This window comes from Aethalodelphis obliquidens, unplaced genomic scaffold, assembly GCF_003676395.1.
Source record: "Aethalodelphis obliquidens isolate GAN/ISIS:26980383/991018 unplaced genomic scaffold, ASM367639v1 scaffold30, whole genome shotgun sequence".
In the NCBI taxonomy this organism is placed as follows: Eukaryota; Metazoa; Chordata; class Mammalia; order Artiodactyla; family Delphinidae; genus Aethalodelphis; species Aethalodelphis obliquidens.
The window spans coordinates 16,400,586-16,425,325 of record NW_020837974.1 but is presented as its reverse complement, the minus strand read 5'-3'; the positions used below and the strand labels follow the sequence as shown (position 1 = coordinate 16,425,325).

Below are 24,740 nucleotides of genomic sequence, written 5' to 3'. Positions count from 1 at the left end.
CCTGGACGTCTTACGTCCCGCGCCCGGAAGTTGACGGGGCCATAGAGATTGGGGGCTAGAAACTCCCAGACTTGCCCTCTCGGCCCTCACTTCCGCCGGAAGCGACTTCCATCCACAGTTGTCCTTTGCTTACCGCACGCGCCGCCGCCAGTGCCCGGTACACACTAGTCCGGGCATCAGTACGACCACAATGGCGGCCTCGACGGTGCTGCGCGCGACGCCCCTCTTCAGCGGTGAGGGGGCGGGGGGGGGGGCGATTGCGGCCCGGGTTCACGTGGGTTCTTCGGGAGCGGCCGGGCTCAGACCAGCGCCCTGACTCCAAGCCTCTGCCCCGGCAGGTCTCGGCGCCGGCCCGATCCCACTGCTGAAGGGCCTTTTGCGGCCGCTGAAGGGCCCGGCATTGCCCCTCTTGTGCCGCGGCCTGGCTGTGGAGGCCAAGAAGATCTATGTGCGCGACAAGCCCCATGTAAACGTGGGTACCATTGGCCATGTAGACCACGGCAAGACCACACTGACCGCGGCCATCACGAAAAGTAAGCAGGGTTGGGGTGGAGGCTTCCGGCAGCGCCCGCTCTGCTGGCGGGACCTGGAGCCAGGGAGGTGGGACCCGCGGAGAGGCTGCTAGAGATGTTTAGTGTGACCCCAGGCGCCGGAACTCGGGCGGACAGTAGGTTGCAGCATGCAGGAAACAGATTTCCCGTAGACATGAAGAAGTTTGTGATGCATAAATTGGGGGACCCCGAATGGCCTACCTCCAGCCCTGGGGACTGCCGTGTAAGCAGAGGTGTTACCCTAGAGAAGTCACAGGGATGGCCCTTGAGGCCCTATAACCTTTCTTTCTGACCTGAAGTTACCTCTGCTCCAGGAGTTGAAGGAGGGCGTCTCGGAAGCCTGCTTCTCCCAGACTGTCCTTTGTATAGGTAGGAGGGGCCCAGGGGTGTGGCCTGAGCCCCTCCTCTACCTGTGGAACTTTAGCTGAAATATGTGTTCCCTCCCTTCCGTTAGTTTTAGCCGAGGGAGGTGGGGCCAAATTTAAGAAATACGAGGAGATTGACAACGCCCCGGAGGAGCGAGCCCGAGGTATCACAATCAATGCCGCCCATGTGGAGTACAGCACCGCTGCGCGCCACTACGCCCACACTGACTGTCCCGGTCATGCAGACTACGTTAAGGTGGGAGCTGCTGGGGACAGGGCCTGGAACTGCCCCCGCCTCGGGAAAAATGTTAGGCTTGTGGGGAGGAGGTTAAGATACTTGAGATGTATGGTTTTGAGATCATGGACCTGTGGGCCTGGCCAGTCACAGCAGGTGGTAAGGAGGTGGCTGGGGAGCTGAGGAGGTCACTGACCTACACTGAGTGTTTCCTCTCCTCTCCTCTCCCTAGAATATGATCACAGGCACAGCCCCCCTCGACGGCTGCATCCTGGTGGTGGCAGCCAACGATGGCCCCATGCCCCAGACCCGAGAACACTTATTACTGGCCAAACAGGTACCCAGAGCCTGGGTACGGGTGGAAGGAGGAAGGGGGGGCGGCGTTGGGCCACTCAGGACACCATCTCTATGTCTTTCCCCACCTACAGATTGGAGTAGAGCATGTGGTGGTGTATGTGAACAAGGCGGATGCTGTGCAGGACTCTGAGATGGTGGAGCTGGTGGAGCTGGAGATCAGGGAACTGCTCACTGAGTTGGGCTACAAAGGGGAGGAGACTCCGATCATCGTTGGCTCTGCCCTCTGTGCCCTTGAGGTGAGGGCGGGGTCGGGCAGGAGCTACTGCTGGCTGGGGATGGGGCTGGATGGGCGTCAGAGCTCTGCTCTGAGTCCGGAGACTGGCTCTTGGCAAGTAAGAGGAGCAGAATGGAAGTTTCAGTGTCCTGTCACCTCCCGCTCATAGCAACGTGACCCTGAGCTAGGCCTGAAGTCTGTGCAGAAGCTGCTGGATGCTGTGGACACTCACATCACAGTGCCCACCCGGGACCTGGAGAAGCCTTTCCTGCTGCCTATAGAGTCAGTGTACTCTATCCCCGGTGAGGACCCTGCTCATTTGCACTCCCTTCCCCTCACAGAAGCTTCACCCGGGGTCCCTGATATCCTGTCCTGTTTCTCCTAGGCCGGGGCACGGTGGTGACAGGCACACTAGAGCGTGGCATTTTGAAGAGGGGAGATGAGTGTGAGTTCCTGGGACATAGCAAGAATATTCGCAGTGTGGTGACAGGTACAGAAGGAAGCCTTGGGACACAGGGGCTCCAGGATTACCCCTCCCCTCGCAGACCCCTTGTGCCTTCCCTCTGCCCCACACCCTCCTCCCTCCTAGGAATCGAGATGTTCCACAAGAGCCTGGAGAGGGCAGAGGCAGGCGACAACCTTGGGGCCCTGGTCCGCGGCTTGAAGCGGGAGGACCTGAGGCGTGGCCTGGTCATGGCCAAGCCAGGTTCCATCCAGCCCCACCAGAAGGTGGAGGCACAGGTGAGGGCTCCCTGCGATGGTGGGCAGGCACTGTGGAGAGGCTCGGTGCTTCCAGCCACGCCCAGCTCCACCGTCGTTTTCTCTCACAGGTGTACATTCTCAGTAAGGAGGAGGGTGGCCGCCACAAGCCCTTTGTATCCCACTTCATGCCTGTCATGTTCTCCCTGACTTGGGACATGGCCTGTCGGGTTGTCCTGCCTCCAGGGAAGGTACGATGTATATGACGGCGTGGGAGACTTTTCCCTCCTAAAGAGAAGCTGGCTGATGATGCAGGTGGAACTGGTGACGGAAGGGCCTGGATCAGTGGATTTAGGGGGAATGAGTCCTCATCCAGTATTCCTTAGCTTTGGTAGCATTTACCCACAAAGATTTCCCAGAAAAGTTCCTGTGGTTGAGAGTTCCAGTGTATTTTACATAAGGGCTCAGAGAAGCCCTGTAACTAAGAAACTTGTATAACCCAAAATTCCCTAAACATTTTTTTCTCAAGAAAAATGTTAGCAACACTAATCACCAGTCCTTTCCTGCCTTTGCGTATGCTGTTTGCATGTGCCTAACGGCTGGGATGAAGGTATCCCCAGAAGGAATCGTCACCCTGCTTCATTTTCCCATACCTTTAACCTCGTTGGTAGCAAATAGGGAATGGAGGCACCCTGAAGAACATGAGTGGTCCTTGTCTCTGCCCTCCAGGAGCTTGCCATGCCTGGGGAGGACCTGAAGCTCACCCTAATCCTGCGGCAGCCAATGATCTTAGAAAAAGGCCACCGTTTCACCCTGCGAGATGGCAACCGGACCATCGGCACTGGCCTCGTCACTGACACGCCAGCCATGACCGAGGCGGACAAGAACATCAAGTGGAGCTGAGTCTGGACCTCTGCTGGGGCTGTCTTGTGTGGCTGCCCTGGCCAGTGTTCTTTCCTGCCTCTCGTGCCCCCTTCTCAGGGCAGAGGCTGCAGCCCAGCCGAGTTGCGGCTAGACTGACACTTCCCTTGGCCAGAGGGCCACGTGGCCGGCCAGGTGAGGTAGGTCAATAAACTGTTCTGTGAATAGAAAGCTAGTTTGTTTGCCTTGTGTCGTTTGTACACACTGGAGAGGATGAGGAATATAAAAATGGAGCTGGAGCTTCCCTGGTGGCGCAGTGGTTGAGAGTCCGCCTGCCGATGCAGAGGACGCGGGTTCGTGCCCCGGTCCGGGAAGATCCCACGTGCCGCGGAGCAGCTAGGCCCGTGTGCCATGGCCGCTGAGCCTGCGCGTCCGGAGCCTGTGCTCCGCAACGGGAGAGGCCGCAGCAGCGAGAGGCCTGCGAACCGCAAAAAAGAAAAAAAAAAAAAATGGAGCTGGACACATAGCTTGGGAGATCCCTGAGCCATTTGAACTGAGATCACCTCTCTAGCCTCAAGAGTTCATCTATGGTACAGGGTGGAAAAGCTCCTGTCTTAAAGCTGTCACCACTGCCGTGACAACTTGAGAAAAGGCAGAGAAGCTGAATTAGGATTGGAAGCTATTCTGTGAGCTTTGTCTGATTGCCTAGCAAAACGCTACATATAATAGGCTATATTTTGGATATCCTACTGGGAGATACCGGGAAAGTGGTTGTAGCTTGGGCCCAGTTCAGGTGCCACACCCACCTGGTTTCCTCTGAGTAGTTAGGCTGTTAATGTCTAGCTGCCTTTATTGAAGCTTGATACTGGGAACTGCATCTTACCCAGCACATAAAATACACTTGGTAAATACATAATCTGCTTGATGGGTTACCACCACCATATCACTAATTCCAAACAGGAGTGAGAAACTATAGCATATCCTGCTGGGAACAATCAATCATAACTGAAGTTATGGTTACTGAAAGTGAATAAAATATTTCGTCCAAGTTAAAAAAAAAAATATAGCATGAAAGTTTCATTTTCAACATTTACTTATATTTAACATTAATAAGGTCTGTTTATCAAATACACAGGGAGTAAAATGCTGAGATTTGGGGGAATTCCACGGCAGTCCAGTGGTTAGGACTCTGCTTTCACTGCCCAGGGCCAGGGTTCAATCCCTGGTCGGGGAACTGAGATACCACAAGCTGCATGGCATGGCCCAAAAGAAAAAAGTGCTGCGACTTATAAAAACTTGAAATTACCGGTCAGATGCTGACCCCCAACAAAAAAGGTAACATTCAGCAGGGATTAATGGGCACCCTTTCAAACTTGGATCCTGACAAATGAGTATATTCAGGACCGACAACCTGTTCACAAGCAGCTCAGAAGGGAGGGTGGTCTTGGGCCCAACCTGAGAGCTGTTTTGAAAAAGCCTGATCGGTGATTCCAGAACGAGGCAAACTTGAGAGGACAAAGGAACTTCATGAAAAGTACTGTCCAACGGTAAAGCGAGGTTACTTGTTTTACCCTCTTCAGTGTCCAAGGTGAGGCTGAAGGGTTTCTCAGGATTCCTGACGGAGGGGGAGGCTTAGTTCCCTTCCAACTTCAAGACTTCTGCTCTTAGGAATAAATTATCATCAGAAGGGCTACTCAGGAATGCCTGCAATTACACCTCTCCCAGGACTACAGAAACCTGTCTCCATCTGCACTGCAAACATCAGGAGCCCAATTGGAGGCTTTCCTGCTCCTGTTTCTTCCATCATGGGCTGCCTCCCAACCCCAACGGATGGCCCCTAAGACAGCTCCAGTCACTTGGAACCCCACACCAGCCCATTTTTAACAGCCAGTTAGCTGCTACAGATAACCCCTTTCTCTCCTCGCCTCTTTAAACACCTCGCCTGTCTTCCCCAGTGCCATGCCTGCCAAATACCAGGTTTCAGATACTCACACTTGGGAATTCTCCCCCAACATCTAACTTCATTCTTCCTGCCCTGGTCTCAGCCAATTTTCTCTGCCTATAACTGAACACCAGTCCCATCCTCTAACCTCTAAGGGTGAATCTTCACTTTATAGACAAGAAACCAAGGCCAGGTCCTATAGTAAGAATTCCGTCTCTGAAAGAACCCCCTCTTCTGCAGCCTGTTATTTCTCCATCCCATACTTGCCTCCCCTCTTCCTCATTTAGCTCCTGCTCCCCTCAGCCTGGCTCAGTTCAGCCCTCTCCCCACTTTCACCAGCAGCTTCATCTTACAGCTCTCACCCACACCCAAGACCCCTCAGCTGTGTACCAGTCAGGCCCTTATTTCCAGTGGCCCAAAACACTAAATGTACTTTTCAGTGTAAAGAGGCAGCCAGAACTCATGAAGTACTTGTATCAGAAATGAAAACCTCAAACCATACCTATGAGGCCAACTTTGAGGGGAGAAAACAGCCACAGAGACTGGGTGACCTGTGCAGCACTTACAGAGCCAGAAAGGCATCTTTGGGCTGTACTGTTACACTGCCCCACCTTGGGAACCACGTAAAACGGAGCTGCGATCTCACTATTCTCCAAAGAGAAAACTATAAGCGGGTTAAGTTAGTTTAAAATTTTATTTTTTTTAATTTTTTTTAAATATTTTTATGTAATAAAAAGTAAAAGTCCTTGTCCAACCATCCTTTGTGGGGCATCTGTGTCTCTCACGCAGGTCATTCAAGTTAATGGGGAAGAAAGAACAGGGGGCCCAAGTCTGAGGTTATAAATAATAGAAAATAAAAGATCTTCGTCTCCAGCGGGGGGGGATAGATGAGAGGATGGAAGGGCAAGATGGGGTGGGGATGGGCAGGGGCAGAGCAGGAACCCCCCACCCCCGCTGGACCCCGGCCCTGCCCACTTTGAGGCCCCCCTTCCCATTCAAGGTGCTTGGCAGGAATTCCCCAGCTCCCCCCGCCCCCGGGGGGAAAGGGGGATTGGGGGGCTGGGACTGGTCCGAGCTGCTGGGGGAAGAGACATAGGTCACTCTTCCCTCCACTCATGGAGGTCTCAGGTCGCGGCCAGGACAATCTTCAGTTCCCCGGGGGGTGGAAGGGGAGCTGCTGGGAGGGATGAGATTGAACTGGTTGGAGGGGAAAGAGAAGAGAGCAGGAGCATTAGAACCCAAGCAGCTGTCCCTGCATCCAGTGCCGTCCAGTGCGGGGTGTGGGGCAGTGCTGGTAGGAGCGCCTCCTCAAGGTGTCTCATGGGGCTGTCAGAAGCACAGATCAATCGCCGTTTCCCAGTGAGCCAGAGCCCTTCCTCATGTGCCCAGCTCAGCCCCCCACACCCCAGCCTGGCCCTGTCTGCTGCGCTGACCTTACCTCGGCTAAGTCAGGAGACAGTCGGGGTCACTGAGAGCTGGGGAGGCAGTGGGGAGGGGGGCTGCTGGATCACAACTGAGCGAGGACGGAGGGAAGCAAAGGACAGAGCCAGGAGCAAGCCCCTGGCGGCGGCGACTGTGGCTTCTGCCCACCCTACATACTTCACAGACAGGTGCAGGTCGGCAGGCGCCCTGTGGGACAGCCCTGCCTCCAAGACCCCTCACTCCCCACCCAGAACCCGTGCATCCTGCCCCACCTGCAGCCCATCAGCTCTTCCATGCCAAATTCCCCCAGCTAACGAGAACTCACGAATCCTGTCATCGGCTCCTCCTGGAAATCCAGGCGCCTGGCCAGGCTGCTCACCTTGGGGGTGTCCGATGTAGGGATAGGGTGAGGGTGTGGAAGCTGAGAGTGCAGGCACCCCACTCTGGGGCACCGCGCCTTGGGGGGGGCCCCCATGGCTCTGGGGTGGGTGCAGCAGCATCACCTGGGGCGGGTGGGGAGCCCCAGGGTGAGGGGGCGGGGCTGCTGTGATTCCAGTTTGGACATGGGCCTGCAGAGAACAAAAAGCGACACCTTTCAGACACGGGCTCTGAAAATCCCAGTGTCAGGAGCCTGAAGTGAAAGGTGCACTGAGGGTTCAGGTCCTTGTGGCAAAGCAGGTCACGTGGGCTCTCACCTGGGTAACATGGGCCATGTTGGTGAAGCCGTGGGGCAGCTGCTGGTGGGCATGGATAGCATACACAGCGGCTGGCTGGGGGAAGCTGCTCTGAGGGGACTGCGCAGAAGGTCCCGGCGGCAGAGAAGGCGGCGTGCCTGTCAGGGCCCCTGGGTGGTACAGGTTCTGCTGTGGCTGTCCACTGCCCAGGTGTGGGGCCTGCCCCGCCTGGTGCTGTCAAGGAGAAGTGGAGGGTGAGTGCCACTTCATTCTCCGGTCCCCCGGCCTACCACTTGCTGACCCCTGGTCCTCCCTCCCCGCTGGGGAATGACCCCTACCCTATCCCTCTTGCAGCCACTCACTCCTGCTCCGCCCACTTGGATCCCCCATGGCAGGCACCTGGACGGGACTGGGGGCTGCATGCTGGGACTGCGGCTGGCTCCCAGTAGGCGTGGTGGCCGGCTGCGGCTGGTGGGCATGGAGCTGCGTGGCATGGTGTGGATAGGACTGGTGAACAGTGGCTACAGCAGGAAAGGGGGAGAGAATCAGGGCTGAGCACACTGGAGGGGGCCGAGGAGCACAGCCGGGAGGGGGGAGGGTACAGAACTCACCATAAAGGGCTTGGGGGGTGGGCTGCTCTGCAGAAGGGTACTGAGGGGTGGAGGACGACACAATGGCCTGGGGATGGCTCCCCGACGTCAGCATGCGTGGGTTGCTTTGAAGCATGGGGGCAAACACCGGCTAGAGGAGCAAGGAGAGGAGCGGTCGGCTCGGCGGAGGGCTCGGGAGGCGTAGCCTGCTGACGAGCACCCTGGGAACAGCGCTACCCTGGTCTCATCACGACCACCCTGCTTCCCGTTCACAATAACCCTACTAAGTCTTTTTCCCTATAAAGTGTAGCACTACTAAGGCCCAGGGATCCACTGCCTTGCACAGGTCTTACCAGAGCCAGGACTGAAGCCCAAGTGGGACACCACCACCCAGAACTCTGCCTGCCTCCCTCGCCAGCTCCCGGAGTCTGGGAGATGGAGAAGACGGGCTTCCTAAGAAGCGGGGGCTCTGCACCCCTCTCTCCTCCCGCGCCTCAGTCACCTGCGAGGGGTAGTGGGCCATGGGCTGCATCATGGCGGGCTGGCCTGGGAACTGCTGTGGATTGTAGGGGATGTAGGAAGAATAAGGTGTGGCAGCCACCAGAGGGGGGCCAGCAGCGGCGGCGGCCTGCATCATCGGAGGGGCTGAGGCTGGCTGGTGTTGGTCCGAGCGCTGGGGGGGCAGGGAGCCTGCCAGTGGGGGGAAAATAGTGCAGAGCTCAAGCTCCATCTGCCAGCAGGCACCAGGCAGTGCCACCGCCTGCCCCTCCTGACCCTGCTCACCTTTTGCTCCCCGGTACTTGCCCTGCTGTCCAGGCACTGAGTTGGACACAGGATATGGATACATCTGAGGTGCCTAGGGACAAGAACACAGGTGAGACTGAACGACTTGCTTATCAATGCTCAGAACAGGTGTGACTCGGTCCCTCAGGTGGCCCAGCCAAACCTCTTACCCTGGGCCACCCAGTCTCTTCTCTCACCTGAACAGCTGGTCCCATGTGGATCTGAGGTATGTAGGAAATGTACTGGGGGCTATATAGCCCACTCTGGCCTGCTGTCAGCACCGGGATGGAGGGAGTTGAATGAGTCCGGGGCCCAGGAGAAGTTGGAGTACTGGTGGATTTATTCTGTGAGACAAAGGAGGACACGTGTAAGATATCTTAATGACTTTCGTACCCCCCCCACCCCAGTCAACAGCATCCACGGAGTGCTGTGCGCCCAACACATCCTATGCTTTTTCTTGGTTAAGCCTCACGTCAAACCCTATGAGATGAGCTTTCTCAAATTACAGGTGAGGAACCTGAGACAGAGAGGTTAAGTGGCCTGAGATCACAAAGCCTGCAGGCACAGAGGATCACGCGGAGTCAGTGGGCCCGTGTCCTAACTACCAGACTCTGTCACCTCTCGCTGCCTGACAGTCAGGTGCCCCCGCCCCGCACTGCTCTAGCACCTGCTCCCAAGTCTCCCTCACGGAACCCGAAGCCCACATGCCCCCAGCCCATCTCACCACAGACAGCAGCGGCTTAGTGGGATTGAACTCCTTGGCATTAGGGTTCAATGTTGACTTCTTCACTTGTCTATGAGAGAAAAATAAAGTAAATGCTCACGGTTTCCCCTCGTCACCCGATACCCACCCAGCTCCCCACCCCACTCACTCAGCAACAGGGCCCTCATCCTTGTCATCTCCCTTGATGAGGCCCACTGGGGGGCTACTGGTTTGGCTTGGGCAAGGCGGTGGGGGCTGATCCGGCCCTTCGGCGCCTCCTGCTGGTGGCAGGGGTGGTTTGTCCTCCTTATCCGATATGGATTCTGTCTTGGAGGAAACAGGGGACCCCATGGGCTCTGAAGCCAAAAGACCATCAACCTCCTTCTCCTTCCCTTTGGCCTCCTCCTTTAGGATCCGGGGAGGAAAAGGATCCAGGCTGGTCTCAGGGGAGCTACTGGGCTGAAGCTGGAAGGAGAGAAACACATACACAACGTACAGAGTACTGTCCAGTCCAGACCCCAAGCCCCCCTTCCTCCTTCATCTTTGCTTGCTCTCACCTCTTGGTGCCACCAGTGCCTATTCCATAACCCCCTTCATCTCCATCCTAACATCCTAGCTCATTCCCACACTTCTCTCACCTTAAACTGGGCCCCAAATTTTCTCAGTTCTTCCAGTTGAAAGCGTTTCTGCTCGTTCTGAAGGCCAGGGACTATGAGATATACCAAAAAAGGAAAAAATATACATTTCTTTTCTCGAAGGTGGCTACACAGCACCCCAAAGGACAAAGAAACCACGGAAAACAAGAAGAGCTCTTTAGAGCCCTTTAAGTTAGGATCAGAGGGCTGATACACGTTGTCTTCTTCTGAATCCCAACAACTTTCCTAACTGAAAGTCTGTCCTAATCCAAGGGATAATAGACTCTGGCAGAAAAAAAAAAAAAAAAAAATCCTCACCTTTCCCTGCTATCCGGGACAGCTCCTGGGACTCCAGCGTTCTCCCAGGTTCCTTGGCTGGGAGTTCTTTTACTGAACAAGAAAGGAGAGATGCATGAAGGCCCTTCTCTCCAGAACCACACTTCCCACTGTCCACGGCCCTCAAGCAGGTGGCTCTTACCATCTGTGGGTGCCAGTGAGATCTTTGGAGAAGCTGGGGAAATGGAGCCTACTCCAGGATCCCCAACTGATGATGTCACGGGGATGGAAGCTGAAGAGGTCGGTACTGCTGAGCCGATGGGAGGCTCAGGACAGGAAGCTGAGATTGGGGCAGGGGCAGCTGACTTGGGAGAGCGTGGGGGGTACATCCGGCCTACTGGAAGAAAAGGGAGAGCGACGTGATAGTTACTGCTGGTCAATGAGCAATGGGTACCGGGGACTCACCAGAAACACCAAGAAAAGTTTATCCACAAGGTCACAAACCTAAATACTTAGAAGGGCAAGGCAGATAGGGTAAGCAGGTAAAATGGCTTCATGGCTACCATGAAAGACTGGAATGCTGAAAGGGACAGGCATGACTCAGTTCCAGCCAACCAGAGCTATGCAGCAAGACAGGTTCAGTGTTGGCAGAACTTTCTGTATTTCAAAAGAAATTAGAAATTTTCTATGTTTTCTCCTGTCTTAAAATGTTGGCAACTAATTTAAACAAAAGACATCTGCTGGCCAGACACAACCCATGGATTGCCACGCTGGGATTTCTGCACGAGGGAAACTGAAAAATTATTTCCTAAAAAGCATAAATCCAAGCCTCCAAAACACCTTTCATCACATCTCGAAACTGTCTCCCATCCCAGCATTCTAACAACTGACATGCTTACATCCCTTCACAAATTTCTATCCATTTCTTCATGTAACACCACTGGAATCTTACCTGCAGGAGGAGGTGGAACAGAAGCTTCTCCAGAAGGCCTGCTGCTGGGGGAAGACAGAGTCTTGGCACCTCTCAGAGGCCGCTGTGCCTTAGGGGACATGCGGGAAGGGCCTAATTTTTTTTTTTTTTTTTTTAAAGATGGGAAAAAAGAGGCAGAGTTCTTGCTATTACATTACCATCAACACACCTTCCTTCTAACCCATCTAAATCCTTTTAATTGTCTTCCCCACCTCCTTACCTTCCTGTTCCCTGCCCCCAGCAAGTCTGCTTCATAACTCACCTCCATTGATACCGCGTGTCTCAGAACCTGGGCCAGGGCTGCTATTGTCAAGATGGTGAGGGCCACGAGGTGGCAAAGAGCTAAGGCCAGGCCGGCCACCCCGAGAACTACTGCATCGAACTCCTCCCCGGGGACCTTCCCGAACTCGTTGGGGTAGAGGGATATACTTTCCCTCCCTGGGGAGAGAGTTCAAATAACATTAAGTAGCCACAAAACACATTTTACAAAGATGAAGCCCTCCTCCTAAAGTCTACCTCCTGCCTCAACACACACACGCAACTATGCCTGGTTTCGGCTGTCTGCACTCTTGCACTCGACGAACTGTCCTGGTTATGTGTTCTGTGACTCCAGGATTATGCCCTTATGTTGCATCAACCCCTGACCAGAACAAAGCAGCCAGTACTCCACAATCCTAACCCTCCTGGCCTACAAGAAAGGTAGTTTCACACTGTGGTTTAAGGTGCAGCTTTTATAAGACACTATACACTTTGGTTTCATTTTCATAAAGGGAAGAGTAGAAAAACATATGAATGAATATGCAGAGGAAAAGAACATGTATCAAAAAGCTGAAAAAAACCTGTCCTTAATCCATAAGCTTTAGCCTTGTTACCTTGGGCAAATTACCTAATGATTCTAGACTTCAGTCTCCTAAACCTAAGAACTGGGAATAACTATGTATAAACCTATATGGCTGTGAGGCTTCAACAAGAGTATACCGAGCTCTTGGCCCAAGCCCTGGCCCAAACGGTGAGCCCCACATGGGCCAGCCACCCCTAGTAATCACCTAGATGCCAAGCTGGGGCTCTCTCGCCCTGAACCCTGTCGCTGAACTGCACTGTGCTTCTCCTCCTCGGTGCGCCCGTCATCATTCTCCATGGCGATCCGCAGGCGGTACTGAGGGCTCGATTCAATCTCTCGAGCCAACTGGGCTGCACGCAGCTCCCGCTGACGAAATTCTTCCGAGTTGTCCTTCTCTAAGGGCACCCTGAGAGGACCACGACCATCCCAGTGCCACAGGACAAGAGGGGAAAAAGGGAAGACATTTCTATCAGTCCCATCACCAGCTCAGATATGTAGGTGCTTAAACCCTTCAACAACTCAGCATGTATTGAACTGGCATTTAGGAGGGTCCCAGGCAGAGCAGCAAGGCCTATCTCTGAATCTGAGGGACACTTAGACACATATATAAATCTGTTAAGGTTTTAGAGGAAAAGTATCGACAAGAAAGCAGTTAATTCTACTCATGGAATCAAGGTTAAAAGAGAAAACCTCTGCGGGAGCAGTTCACAGGCAGATCAGGAGTGGAGAGTGGGCAACCCAGCACCCAGAAAAGCATGTACAAAAGCTATGTTCCACCTAGAGACCCACCCTCCTCTCTTGATGACCCCACACCTCAAGCTGTACCACATGAGAAGTACCAAAAGACACTCACGTGTAAGAAGAGAGACTGCTGTCATAGGTGGTCTTTATGCCGTAGTTCTCCTCATTGAACTTGAACATTTCATTGGGGTCCCATCCATTGGACTAAAGGAAAAGGGAGAATGTTTTAAAACCCAGGAAGGAAAGCAACAATAACCTGTCTTTGTCATCCATCAGGTTGAAAGATTAAAAATCTGACCAAATCAAGAGTGAAAAAAGGAACACAGCTGGTGGGAATGTCAACTAGTACTACGGACTGTAGTACAAACCGGCAATATCTAGCAAAAGAGAAGTCTTTAAGACCTAACATCCGTTTCCAGGTTTATATCCCAGGGAAATTCTGGCATACGTACATGGGGATACATGTTCTAACAATTCACTAAGGCGCTATTATCAATACCAAAATAATGCCCAAAGAAACACCAATCAGTAAGGAAAGGGATAAATACAATTTGTTGTATATACATACATGTACATGTACATAAATAGGACACTACACAACAGTTAAGAGCAATGACTAGATCCACAGACCAACATGAAAAATTCAAAATCTATAAGAAAAGTAAATTTTAGACAAATTAATGCAGTGAAATAACAATGCGCTCACTAATGAGCAACTTTAAATGTTCACAGTAGTTGTTCTGATAAAGGAAAATGGGCCTACACAGTACTCAATCTCATCTATATATTTTTTTTTTTCCAGGCTGGAAAGAAACTGACTTGAAGCAAAGGTTAACAGCTGTCAATCACAGATGATGGAAGAACAGGTATTTCTGTTTTGTTATTTTCTGTATTTTCCATTGGACTCTAACTGCCATCAACAAGCAACAGTAAAAGTGGTCCCCCCCGCCCACCCCAGCAACGCTCGGTTCCAAGAATTATGCAGTGTCAACAACCCACATTCTGGGAGCAGAGCTCCCCAGCTCTCAGGTTCTCAGGGAAGGAGACTGTACCATGTCAGACTCCAGGTCGTAGTCATCGCTGTTGCTGTCGCCCCCCTCCCAGCGCTGAAGCACCTTCTCCTTGTGCTCCCCATTCACCTTCGAGTTCATGGCAATGGCTGAATCAGTGAACTTGTCTGTGAGGGCAGATTGAAGATCAGGAGTCAGGTGATATTTCACAGCCTTCTTTCCAACACCCCTCCCACCACGGGAGTAAAGAAAAGTTTCTGTGTGCCAGAGTCTGGGGGGTGGGGGCAAGGGGGGGTACGGCATAAAAAGCCTCATTCTAAGAGTGAGGAGCAAGGAGTTGGAAACAAAGCAAGAGTTGGAAACAAAGCAAGGAGTTGGAAACAAAGCAAGGAGACTATGAAGAACCACAACACAGGCTGGAACTCCTTCCCCTGCATCTCAGACACTAAGACATATTCTCAAGAAGAAAAATCTAGCCATCTTCCTCAGAGATAAAGGAAGATGGTAAAGAGGGGGAGGGAGGAGGAGAAACAAGTCATCACGTTCTCTGCCCTCTACTCAATAAGTGGGTCTGACATAACACCCTGGCCCAAAAATATACCTTTAGTAGCATAATTGAAGTCAACATTTCGGAAGTGGACAAGCATGACATCACTTGGCTTAAACACCATGGTGTCCACAATGTCTTCCCGACGAGGACCACCTGCTGGCTCCGATGCTTTCCGGTGCACAGCGTCTACTGCCAGTTCAAACTACAAAAGTCCCATTTCCCAACACCCAAGGGTCAGGATCAAGAAATGTGAAGACAAAACTATGACTACTTTTGTTTTACCCTTTCTAAACTTTCCCCAACACCACATTCTCACGTGCACTGTCTTCTCAACACCAGCCACAGGACTTAGCCAAATTCCCAAACTTAAAAATTCACATCTTTAAAGTTGAGCATTTTAACATCATAGTACTGAGCCCTCAAATCTCAAACCCATATCTTTTAAGTGCATGCAGCACTATTCCGGCACAGGCCTACAAAAATGAGTACAGCCACAATGCTGACCAACACCACTCAATTTATATCTGCAACTGAGCCTATTTCATTCTCCCCCTCTTCCTCCCATGTAACTCCAAAGCTAAGCTAATTTGAATACACTGACCTTTGAGCTCAGGGTCTTGAAGATACCTTCATAGGTGGTACCATTCTTTACCTTTACATCACAAGTGGAGCCCTGAAAGGGGGGCGGGGGGTAAGAAGAGTGCCTTTAGCAAACTGATGCATTACATTCCTCAACCTAGGGGTTAGGTACCCACTTACCACAACAGCTGTAAGGAAATGCAGCATCCTGGAATTGTTGTAGACACCCTCAAACACCTGTCAGTAACACAGGAGAGGGACAAATAAAGGAACAGCCAGTCACCATCTCACCTTCCTTCAAAATGTCCACATTCCACGCACACCCACCTTGTATGTGCTGTGCCCCTTGCGCTTCTGAACCCATCTGACTATTTCTGCACCTAATCTGCCCTATACCCCCACAAATACATCTTTTAGGTCTCTGTACCTTAGGCAGGGGGGAAAAGGCACTCACCGGTGACTGTGGGGGTCCCTTTCCTGTGCTTTGTCCCCTGTAAGAGAAAGAAGTGAGAAACTAGTTATTTAAATATGTTCAATCCCTCTTATACAACTGATTTCAAAGAACTTGGTATGCTAGAGCCAGATGCCATGTGAAGATGATCATTTAGGATACAAACCAATTAATCAATAAGATTTTCAAATTCTCACTTTATAGAGAGAGAAACACAGGCATTAAAAGCCATTTTCTCCAAATGCCAGTCAATCATCAACAGTTGTCAATTGCTTTAAGAAGCCAATTCAACACAACCGTCTCACTTTCTGCAAGAGGGCCAGGGCTGCATGCTTCCAAAAGACAAATGCTACAATATTCGACAACAAATAACCCACCCCCGATGTAAAGGTGGAAACTCACAGAGTGCAGATTTGGAACTACCTAGCTCAGGCATATTACTTCCGAAACAGAAAAGACCATCATTTTTACGTCCTAAACCCTGGAGGATGGGGGTACTCCCTCTATAATCCACCCTTCTCGACTTCTTTACTCATTCAGCCTGTTACCCACTCTGGGAGGGGTCACCTATCGCCCGATAACCCTGCTCCTCGCTGGGTGATGTAACCAGCGGTTGAAGAGGGCGATCAGGGGGGCCGTTGGCGGGGCTGGGGGACAGCGCAGCCGCAAAACCTATCCACCGGGAAGCCTCGCCCGGTCTGCGCCTGCGCACTAAAGCCCACGGGCCTCTTCCAACCCCCCCCTCACGCGATCAGAACCCATTGCGCCTGCGTGTACCTCCACTCTCAATTCCATACACCCACACAAGAAGAAACCGAGTGGGGTGTCCACCACTCATCCAACAACACCAGGCGATCCCGTCCACGCACACTCCCAGCAGCTGCCCTATATGTTACCCGGGGCTGGAGAATGGCCGGGTCATAAGACACAGCATCCGCGCACACGTAGGGGAAGAGCGCGCGCGCGCGCTGGAGGTTCCCGACCCGCAGTCCTCCCAGCTTCGTCCCTCCTTCCGTCCCCCCGCCCACCCTGCTCCCCTCCTACTGGCCAGACTGGGAAGGGGGAGGTAGCAACTCGCTCCCAAGTCCCTCCCTCCCCATTGGCCAAACTGTGGGCCGCGCGCCCCCCTCCATTGGCTACGGCCAGGGACCCCTTCCCGCAGCTGACTCCCCATTGGCTGAAGCCGGGGACCGCCAGACCCTTCGTGGTAATGGAGCCGGGGACCCCGATCACCTCTTCCCCCCCCCCCCCCAAACTCCTCGTTCCGACGCCGCTGGCGGGATGCGCCCTGCCTGCCCTTAAAGCCCAGGTCCCGAGCCCTGACTAGGCTCGCAGAGGTGAACACGGCCCCTAAATGCCCCGGTGGCCGTCCGGGGGCCCTTTTCCTCCGACCTGTTTGGACCTGAGGAGCCCAACCCCAGCTTCCCGGGGTTTCCCCACTCCCCCTGGCGCCCCTCAAAGGTGGCCAGGCTGGAAGTCCGCCTCGCGCGGTGTCTCAGCCACCTCGGCTCCAGCGCCCGGAAACCCACCCATCCTCACCTGGCGCTGCCGATGGCCGCTGCCCCTGGCCTCTCCTGATGTTGCTGCTGCGGCGGCGGCGGCGCCAAGATGCTCTCAGCTCCCCGGCGGAGCCCGCTCCCGGCAGCGGCTGCAGGCCCCAAGCAGGGGGAAGCAGCGGCGGGAGGCCCTGGGGGAGCCGAGGTGGAGGCCAGGGGCCCCGGGAGGCCGCCGTTGGGAGGGCTGGTGCCCCCGGGAGGCCGGCGGGCCACGGCCTGTTGCGTGGGGGGCGGCTGCTGGGGCTGGGAGGTCTGTTGTGGCGGCTGAGGCTTCAACATGATGGCAGCGTCCGGAAGGGGAATTAGGGGGAAGGGAGGGAGAGAGGAAGCCGGGGCTGGGCCCCCGCCGGAGAGCGCGGGAAACGACGGGGACTGGGAAGCTGGGGACCCGCCGTTGGCGGGCGGGGGCGAGCCCCGCGGTGTCGGGGGTGGAGAGAGAAGATCGCGGTGCGAGGAAGCGCCGCGAGGCGGAAGGGGAGGGGGTCTCGCGGGCCGGAGGAAAGCAAGAGGGCGCGAGCCGGCTTGGCGCGCGTGCGCGTCGCCGGGGAAAGGGGAGGGGGAAGAGCGCCCGGGCGGGAGCTCCCGAAGCGGGGGGAGAGGAGGGAGCGGCGGCGCGAGCTGTCCCCGCGCACCGGGGCGTTTAGCTCCGGGCGGGAGAGGCGAGAATAAAAAAAGGTGAATCTCGCGCCCCTCGCCTTTGGAGTTGGGAAAGAGCAGCGCGGGCGCTCACGCGCGCCAAGGACTTATGGTCTCTAGGTCTCAAGGAGCCCGAAAGGCTGCCAACCGCTGTCGCTTCACAATGAGCGTCTGAAGCGCTGGGGGTGGAGCCGAAGAAGCAGAGAGGAAGGAAGAGCCGGCCGCCCCGCCTAGGCCGCCGGCGTAGCGTCGGGATACCTCCGCAGTCGTGTGAGAAGTCACGACGAAGGGTACAGTTCTTCCGCCATTTGGGGGCCCATGGGCGGAGTCTTGAGTGCAAAAAGAAATCCCGCGACTAGACCAGGGACTTATCCTAGGCTTGTGGTACGTTGCATGGGGCCCTTATCTGCTTTACATAAAAGACTGATAGGCATTAAAGTTATCAGTTTGAGTATGCTGATCGTTGGGGATAAATCTATGCCTAATTCTAAATTATTTTAATGATTTTCAACCAAATGGTTTCTCCATGCCCTAGGATGAACCCTTAAACTATAGTAACAGAGACTGAAGGCCATAGTTCCTAGGGTCTAGTTCAAAATCCTCCACCCAACTCCGCAATGAAGGCAGCCTTCATTCATTCAAATTAGTTGGGCATTAGGACATTAGGCTAGGTGCCTCGGATGTAACTAATTAAACCACTTCTTGCTCTCAAGGAGTTCAAACTAATGGTAGATTCAGAGAATTAGATGAGATCTATTAGGTGAAGCACAGGGCACTATGATAGTACAGCTAATTCAGCTTTGGGTGATGGATTTCTAGGCAGGGGAAATAGGATATGACAAGGTAAGAAAACTTCATTATGTCGAGTATAAGATAAGAGGGAGGAATTTAAAAAAAAAAAACAAAAACACAAAACTGGAAAGGTAAGTAACCAAGGACCAGAGTTTAAAAGAGATGTGGAGGGACTTCCCTGGTGGTCTAGTGGCTAAGACTTCACTCTCCCAATGCAGGGGGCCCGGGTTCGATCCCTAGTCAGGGAACTGGATCCCACACTCCACAACTAAAGATCCAGTATGCCACAACGAAGATCCTGCACGTGGCAACGAAGATCTGTGGTCCACAACAAATACGTGCTGCAGCCAAATAAAGAAATATTTTTTAAAATAAATAAAAGGCACTTCCCTGGTGGCGCAGTGGTTAAGAATCCGCCTGCCAATGCAGGGGACACGGGTTTGAGCCCTGGTCCGGGAAGATCCCACATGCCGCAGAGCAACTAAGCCTGTGTGCCACAACTACTGAGCCCGCGTGCCACAACTACTGAAGCCCACATGCCTAGAGCTCGAGCTCCACAACAAGAGAAGCCACCACAATGAGAAACCCGTGCACCGCAACGAAGAGTAGGCCCTGCTTGCCGAAACTAGAGCAACTAGAGAAAGCCCGCGCACAGCAACGAAGACCCAAGCCCCCCAAAATTAATTAATTATTTATTTATTTTTTAAAAAGAGACATGGACATCATCCTCAAAGCAGTGGGGAGCCTTTTACAGAAAATGAAGAGAACATATTTGCATTGTTAAGGATTACTGTTTCTTTGCAAAGTGGAGAGTGGAGTGGAGTGATGGGTCTGTGGTCTTCATCCTGGCAAAACTTTCAACATGTCATCCTCTCTTCACTCAGGCATTAGCATTGGAACTCCTCCAGCTCCCAACTCTCCCCTGAACATGCACACACTTAGCTAAAAGTCTACCTTACTCTTTGGGAACTATTCCTTCGCCCCACCTCTCTCCTAGCTTTTTAGAGTGTTAGGTTCCCTCCCTCTGTGTTTGGCCAGCAATTTTCTCCACTGTATTCTGTGAGCTCCCTTTCGTTCTGTTTTCCTGCTGGTATCAGCGCCCTCATGGCTGGGATCTTATTCTTGCTGCTCCTTCTGTGACACCTGGCACAATGCAGGCAGTCAATTAAACACCTATGAAGTGGATGGATCCAAGAGGTATTTTGAGGACCATGTCTCCTGGTTGTCTGAATAACTGTCTAGTTCTTTCCTGGCATTATGCCACCTCCCCGGCCTCGTTATGGGCACTCCTGTCTCCCCACCCACATTCTGCTCCCACACTCTGTTTTGTCTCAGCCTGTTAAACTCCCATTTCCGCAACATGCCTTGCCCTTATTCAGCTCTGCCTGTACATGTGCTGTTTCTTCACCTACTTCTCATTCTTCAAGCTCAGGTGTCAGTCCTTTCGAACATCTTGTTATTGACTCCCTCCTCCAGGTTCCCAGAACACTGTGATTTTCTTTCTTTTTTTTTTTGGCTCCCCTTTCCATTGGAGCCTAAGGTCATTAAGGTCAGGGACTGTATTTTACTCATTTCTCTATACTTCCTGTCTAGCTCAGTGGCTCGCACACAGTCATTCAATAAATTGATAAATGAATGAAATGTCTTATTACCTGCAGTTTAGAGATTATATCACTGTGATTTGCTCTGGAGTGATCTCCAGGGTATACTGTTAAGTGAAGAAAGCAAAGAGTATAAACTATGCTTCCTGTGTGCAAGGAAGAAGGGGAAATAAGAAAACAAATATATCTGCAAATTCTTCCAAAGAAAAACACAAGAAGGGTAAACCAAAAACTAATAAAACTGGGCACCCATGAGGGGTGGCAGAAGATGAGGGTTCCTTGGTTGTTGGGTTACATCCCTCTTTTTGAGGGAAACAACAGTGCCCTGAATGGGGAAAGGGAGACACTTCTTTGAGCCTTCTCATATAGTTTTGACTTTTCAAATAATGGTCAACATATTTAAAAAATTAAATCAACAGAAACAGAGTATGTAAAATCTGAATACAGACATAAATAAATGAACCCAACACTATTTTAGATAAGTAAAAATAACACCCTTGGGCTTCCCTGGTGGCGCAGTGGTTAAGAATCCGCCTGCCAATGCAGGGGACATGGGTTCGCGCCCTGGTCCAGGAAGATCCCACATGTCGCAGAGCACCTCAACCTGTGCACCACAACTACTGAGCCTGCACTATAGAGCCCGTGAGCCACAACTACTGAAACCTGCATGCCACAACTACTGAAGCCCGCGCACCTAGAGCCTGTGCTCCACAACAAGAGAAGCCACGACAATGAGAAGCCTGCGCACCGCCAACGAAGAGTAGCCCCTGCTCGCCGCAACTAGAGAAAGCCCACCTGCAGCAACGAAGAGCCAACGCAGGCAAAAATAAAAAGCAAATAAATTTATTTAAAAAAATACCCTGAAGGGCAAAAAAATAGAACTAATTCAAGTAACTTTTAAGCACCTTCTGCTAAAGAAAAAAAATATCTGCAAACCTTGAATTCTTCTTAAGTCAGTTTGCTCTAGTAGTAAGGGCATGGCAATTCGGAAATTATTTTGGGTGTATGGTAGGATTGAGCACATGAGTAAATATGCAGACTGGTTGGGAGCGTTCTCACTGAGGAAGTAGGGAGAAGCAAATGTGGAGTGAGAGGAGTGAGCAAAAACTGTGGGGATTGGAATGGGAAGCATCAGAATAAATTTTTTTTAATTTATTCATTTTTATTTATTTTTATTTTTGGCTGCGTTGGGTCATCGTTGCTGTGCACGGGCTTTTTCTCTAGTTGGGGTGAGCGGGGGCTACTCTTCGTTGCGGTGCATGGGCTTCTCATTGCGGTAGCTTCTCATTGCAGAGCACGGGCTCTAGGCATGCGGGCTTCAGTAGCTGTAGCACGCGGGCTCAGTAGTTGTGGTGCACAGGCTTAGTTGCTCCGCGGCATGTGGGATCTTCCCGGACCAGAGCTCGAACCCATGTCCCCTGCATTGGCAGGCAGATTCTTAACCACTGCGCCACCAAGGAAGCTCCAGTATAAAATTTATGGGAAAAAATTAGGTGGATAGCCAGACTGATATTTACACAAGTTCCCAGATCTTGTTTACTAAATATTCCACTGAAAGAAACCAGGGCTCCTTGAAGAAATGGCTGATTCCAGCCTGGACAGGCGCGAGGAAGGTACCAGATGAGCTTGGAACATTTTGTTGTGCCAGAAAATAAATACTAAAAACATTTATAAGCGCATCAAAGAGCCACTGGAGCCATCTTGAGGTGGCCAAATCTGGCACAATTTGAGCATTGAAACAAATAAGGATAGTGAGTGATTATAGCTCATTGAATAAAAGAATCCATGCATCCATACTGTTAACAGATATAAACATACATGCAGGACTTCCCTGGTGGCACAGTGGTTAAGAATCCGCCTGCCATTGCAGGGGACACGGGTTCGATCCGTGGTCTGGGAAGAGCCCACATGCCATGCACCAACTAAGCCCGTGCAACACAATTAATAAGCCTGCGCTCTAGAGCCCGCTAGCCACAACTACTGAGCCCGCGTGCCACAGCTACTGAAGCCCACGTGCCCTAGAGCCCACACTCCGCAACAGAGTAGTCCCTGCTCGCTGCAGCTAGAGAAAGCCCGCTTGCAGCAACAAAGATCCAATGCAGCCAAAAGTAAAATTAAATAAATAAATAGTGCATACACTGCTAAAAAGAAGAAACGTAGAAATGACTGTGTTTTTCAAAAATGTCCATGGCATGAAAGGTAAAGAAAGGTTGAGGAACTGCTCCAGATTAAAGGAGGCTAAAAGTGACTAACAACTAGATGAAATACTTGATCCTGACCTAAATCCAGAACAAAATTGCTATAAAAGACATTGTGGGGAAACTTGATGAATTTGGAATATAGACTATGAAGTATTACATCCATGATAAATTTCTTGAATGTGCTAACTCTGTAGATGTGTAGGAGTATATTCTTAGTAATTATACACCAAAGTATTATGGGGCAAAGGAACATGATATATGCAGCCTACTATTAAATAGTTCAAGTTACATATGTTCTTTATACACCCACAGAGAAAATGATGAAGCAAATTGGCAAAATATTAGTTGTTTGTGAATCTTGGTAAATGTTATACTATAGTTCTAGGTAGTAGCCTTTCAACTTACCTGTAAATTTGAAATTTAAAAAAAAAATTTTTTTTTTTGACACTCAGTTTGTGGGATCTTAGTTCCCCAGCCAGGGATTGAACCCCGGCCCTCGGCAGTGAGAGCACCGAGTCCTAACCACTGGACCACCAGGGAATTCCCTGAAATTATTTTTTTAAAATAAGGAATTAACATGTAATTAAATAAGTTAAAATTATTTGATACCTCTAAAGTTAAGGAAAGGAATAAACCACCTAATTATATTTACTAAACACTCATAAACTCGTTGATAAATTAGGTGAAGAGTTTTTAGCTCTTGAGAGTACCCTTAGGCAGTACCCCAGTGTTCACTGCAAAGTAATCCCACTTTGAGGTTCAGGTGTTACTAGACTCCATTGATACAAAGAGGCCACATTCCTCACTTAAGACATGTTAAGAGAGAGTGGCTGGAACAGCAAGAGACATTCGTTATGATGAAGCCCAGCTCTACGACATCTCCCCGACAGATATCCCACAGGGGCAGTTTTCCTTCACAAAGGCCTGCACGGTAGCAGAAAGAATAGAGAGTCTGTCCCGGGAGACAAGAACTCTAGCTCTGCCTCTGTCTCTTATTAGCTCTACCGACGAGGGCAAGTGATTGGACTTCTGGGGCCCCAGTCTGAATCTGTAAAAGGAGGGGCTGGATTAGAGGAAGGATCCCATACTCAAATTCCTGCATGAGACGGGTAATAAAATAGGGTGAAACAAAGAGGCACCGTGAAACTGGAGAGCATGTGCCCTATCTAAAAGGGGTGCCTGCTTCTCAGCTCCAACCAACGAATGCCAGGCAGGGATGTGTCCCAGTGTTGCCAGAGATCTTGATTTAAAAAAAAAAAAAGCAGCAGCAGCCAGAAGTTTGGATTTTTAAAAATAGAAATCTCCCAATTTTTCTCTTCTTTTTCGGGGGAAATATTTTGTGTGCCAAACAATGTATGTGTGCAAGCCACAGTGTGCAGCCATCAGGTTGGATGAACCCCAGTGTCTGCTGTCCTCCTTCACCAAAGTCTTTCCAATGCCGCTCATGCTATCCAAATATGGTATGAAGACCTGCTTCAGCCTTCATCAGAAGAAGGTAGGCACACCTTACTATGCCTTTGCAATCAGTTTGGAGAATAAGCTCCCTTTCTGAGCATATCTTGCACTTCCTTTCCAAAAGAAGACTCTGGATTTCTCATTTCCCTCCCAATGGACCACTAGGCCCAGATCTCCATGACTGCATCCTTCAGGAGGAAAGTAAGGGCAAGAGCGATGACACATTAACAGATGCTCTACCCACATTTTCCCACTGGATTCACTGGGTCTCTCTATCTTCCTTAGGTGTCTCAGAAGTTCCATCACCTTCTTTTGGCACCTGCTCATCAAACATTTCTTCACACCGCTTCTAGGACCTGGCTCTCTCATTTGTCCCCCCTGACCAGTCTCTCATATTTATCTCCGTCCTCCTGAACATAGACTCAAAGATTGAGCTCATTTTCTCTCACACATTCAAGCTAACTCCTTCCATCTCCTTCCAGGAACCTCTCCATTCTTCAAAAACCATCTTTCTCTCTTGCTAGTGTCTGGCCCCCAATCCCTTTGCACTTTCCTGGGCTTTGTATTTCAGTATTTACATATCATGTTTTCATCTCTCCCCCACCTTCCAGTAATCCAGAGAACAGTGGGGTCTAGCACTCCTGCCTCCTGGGAGCTCCAGCCCACTTGATCATAGGGACTATGCTTCCAAGTCTACCTCAAGGACAGGAACCCAGTTCTCTGTGGCACCTCTTCCCTGTCCCCTCCATCTGCTGCTTTTCAGATCTTGAAGACTGGGAATACATAAGGATGCTAGAGTAGTTTCTCCTTCCAAAGAATCAATTGTTTAATTTTCTCCTCTCCCTGTCCAGAATCCCAGGATTTCCACAAGAAAGGCAGCGAAGTTCCTGCCCTTCTCAAGCTGCCCTGCCCCTCCTAGCCATGTCACCATGTCCCCAACTTTTATTTCTTGTCTCACTCTAGGGTCTTCACGTTGTTCCTTCTCTACCCCCAGATACTTCTGTGCTTCTTTAATTTTTTTTTTTTTTTTTTTTTTTTTTTTTTTTTTTT

General features: G+C 51.4%; 2 protein-coding genes across 14 annotated transcripts; one reads left to right on the top strand and one right to left on the bottom strand.

The window, feature by feature from the left end:
• Positions 1-100: 100 nt before the first annotated feature.
• Positions 101-3,517, top strand: TUFM (Tu translation elongation factor, mitochondrial). The gene is made up of 10 exons (XM_027126513.1): positions 101-233; positions 339-533; positions 1,006-1,172; positions 1,384-1,488; positions 1,580-1,744; positions 1,892-2,024; positions 2,108-2,212; positions 2,312-2,463; positions 2,553-2,672; positions 3,151-3,517. The coding sequence occupies exons 1-10, from the start codon at positions 191-193 to the stop codon at positions 3,322-3,324; spliced, it is 1,359 nt and encodes a 452-aa protein (XP_026982314.1). The 5' UTR covers positions 101-190; the 3' UTR covers positions 3,325-3,517.
• An 849-nt stretch (positions 3,518-4,366) lies between these two features.
• On the bottom strand, positions 4,367-17,604 carry ATXN2L (ataxin 2 like). Of its 13 annotated transcripts, none has more exons than XM_027126484.1 (23): positions 16,989-17,507; positions 15,453-15,489; positions 15,179-15,235; positions 15,021-15,092; positions 14,471-14,621; positions 13,912-14,036; positions 12,972-13,063; positions 12,324-12,524; positions 11,540-11,715; positions 11,260-11,370; positions 10,510-10,704; positions 10,350-10,421; positions 10,035-10,105; positions 9,566-9,861; positions 9,418-9,487; positions 8,891-9,037; positions 8,694-8,766; positions 8,413-8,600; positions 7,932-8,061; positions 7,720-7,841; positions 7,342-7,554; positions 7,026-7,215; positions 4,367-4,940 (listed from the first exon to the last, which is right to left on the bottom strand). In XM_027126484.1, exons 1-23 carry the CDS (start codon positions 17,282-17,284, stop codon positions 4,915-4,917), a joined length of 3,111 nt encoding a protein of 1,036 aa, XP_026982285.1. In that variant the 5' UTR covers positions 17,285-17,507; the 3' UTR covers positions 4,367-4,914. The 13 variants fall into 13 exon arrangements, 10 of the variants coding, with proteins under 10 accessions (XP_026982285.1, XP_026982290.1, XP_026982286.1 ...); XR_003437068.1 differs by lacking the exon at positions 4,367-4,940 and adding an exon at positions 5,900-6,550 and having other exon boundaries at positions 6,663-7,215; XR_003437069.1 differs by lacking the exon at positions 4,367-4,940 and adding an exon at positions 5,900-6,421 and having other exon boundaries at positions 6,663-7,215.
• Between the last annotated feature and the right edge of the window lie 7,136 nt (positions 17,605-24,740).

Coding starts and splice junctions, on each gene's coding strand:
- TUFM (XM_027126513.1), top strand. CDS start 191: ATGGCGGCCTCGACGGTGCTGCGCGCGACGCCCCTCTTCAGCG. Junction 234..338: donor CGCGACGCCCCTCTTCAGCG/GTGAGGGGGCGG, acceptor CTGCCCCGGCAG/GTCTCGGCGCCGGCCCGATC. Junction 2,213..2,311: donor TATTCGCAGTGTGGTGACAG/GTACAGAAGGAA, acceptor CCTCCCTCCTAG/GAATCGAGATGTTCCACAAG.
- ATXN2L (XM_027126489.1), bottom strand. CDS start 17,284: ATGTTGAAGCCTCAGCCGCCACAACAGACCTCCCAGCCCCAGCAGCCG. Junction 9,862..10,034: donor AATTTGGGGCCCAGTTTAAG/GTGAGAGAAGTG, acceptor CTCTCCTTCCAG/CTTCAGCCCAGTAGCTCCCC. Junction 9,488..9,565: donor GATGAGGGCCCTGTTGCTGA/GTGAGTGGGGTG, acceptor TTTCTCTCATAG/ACAAGTGAAGAAGTCAACAT.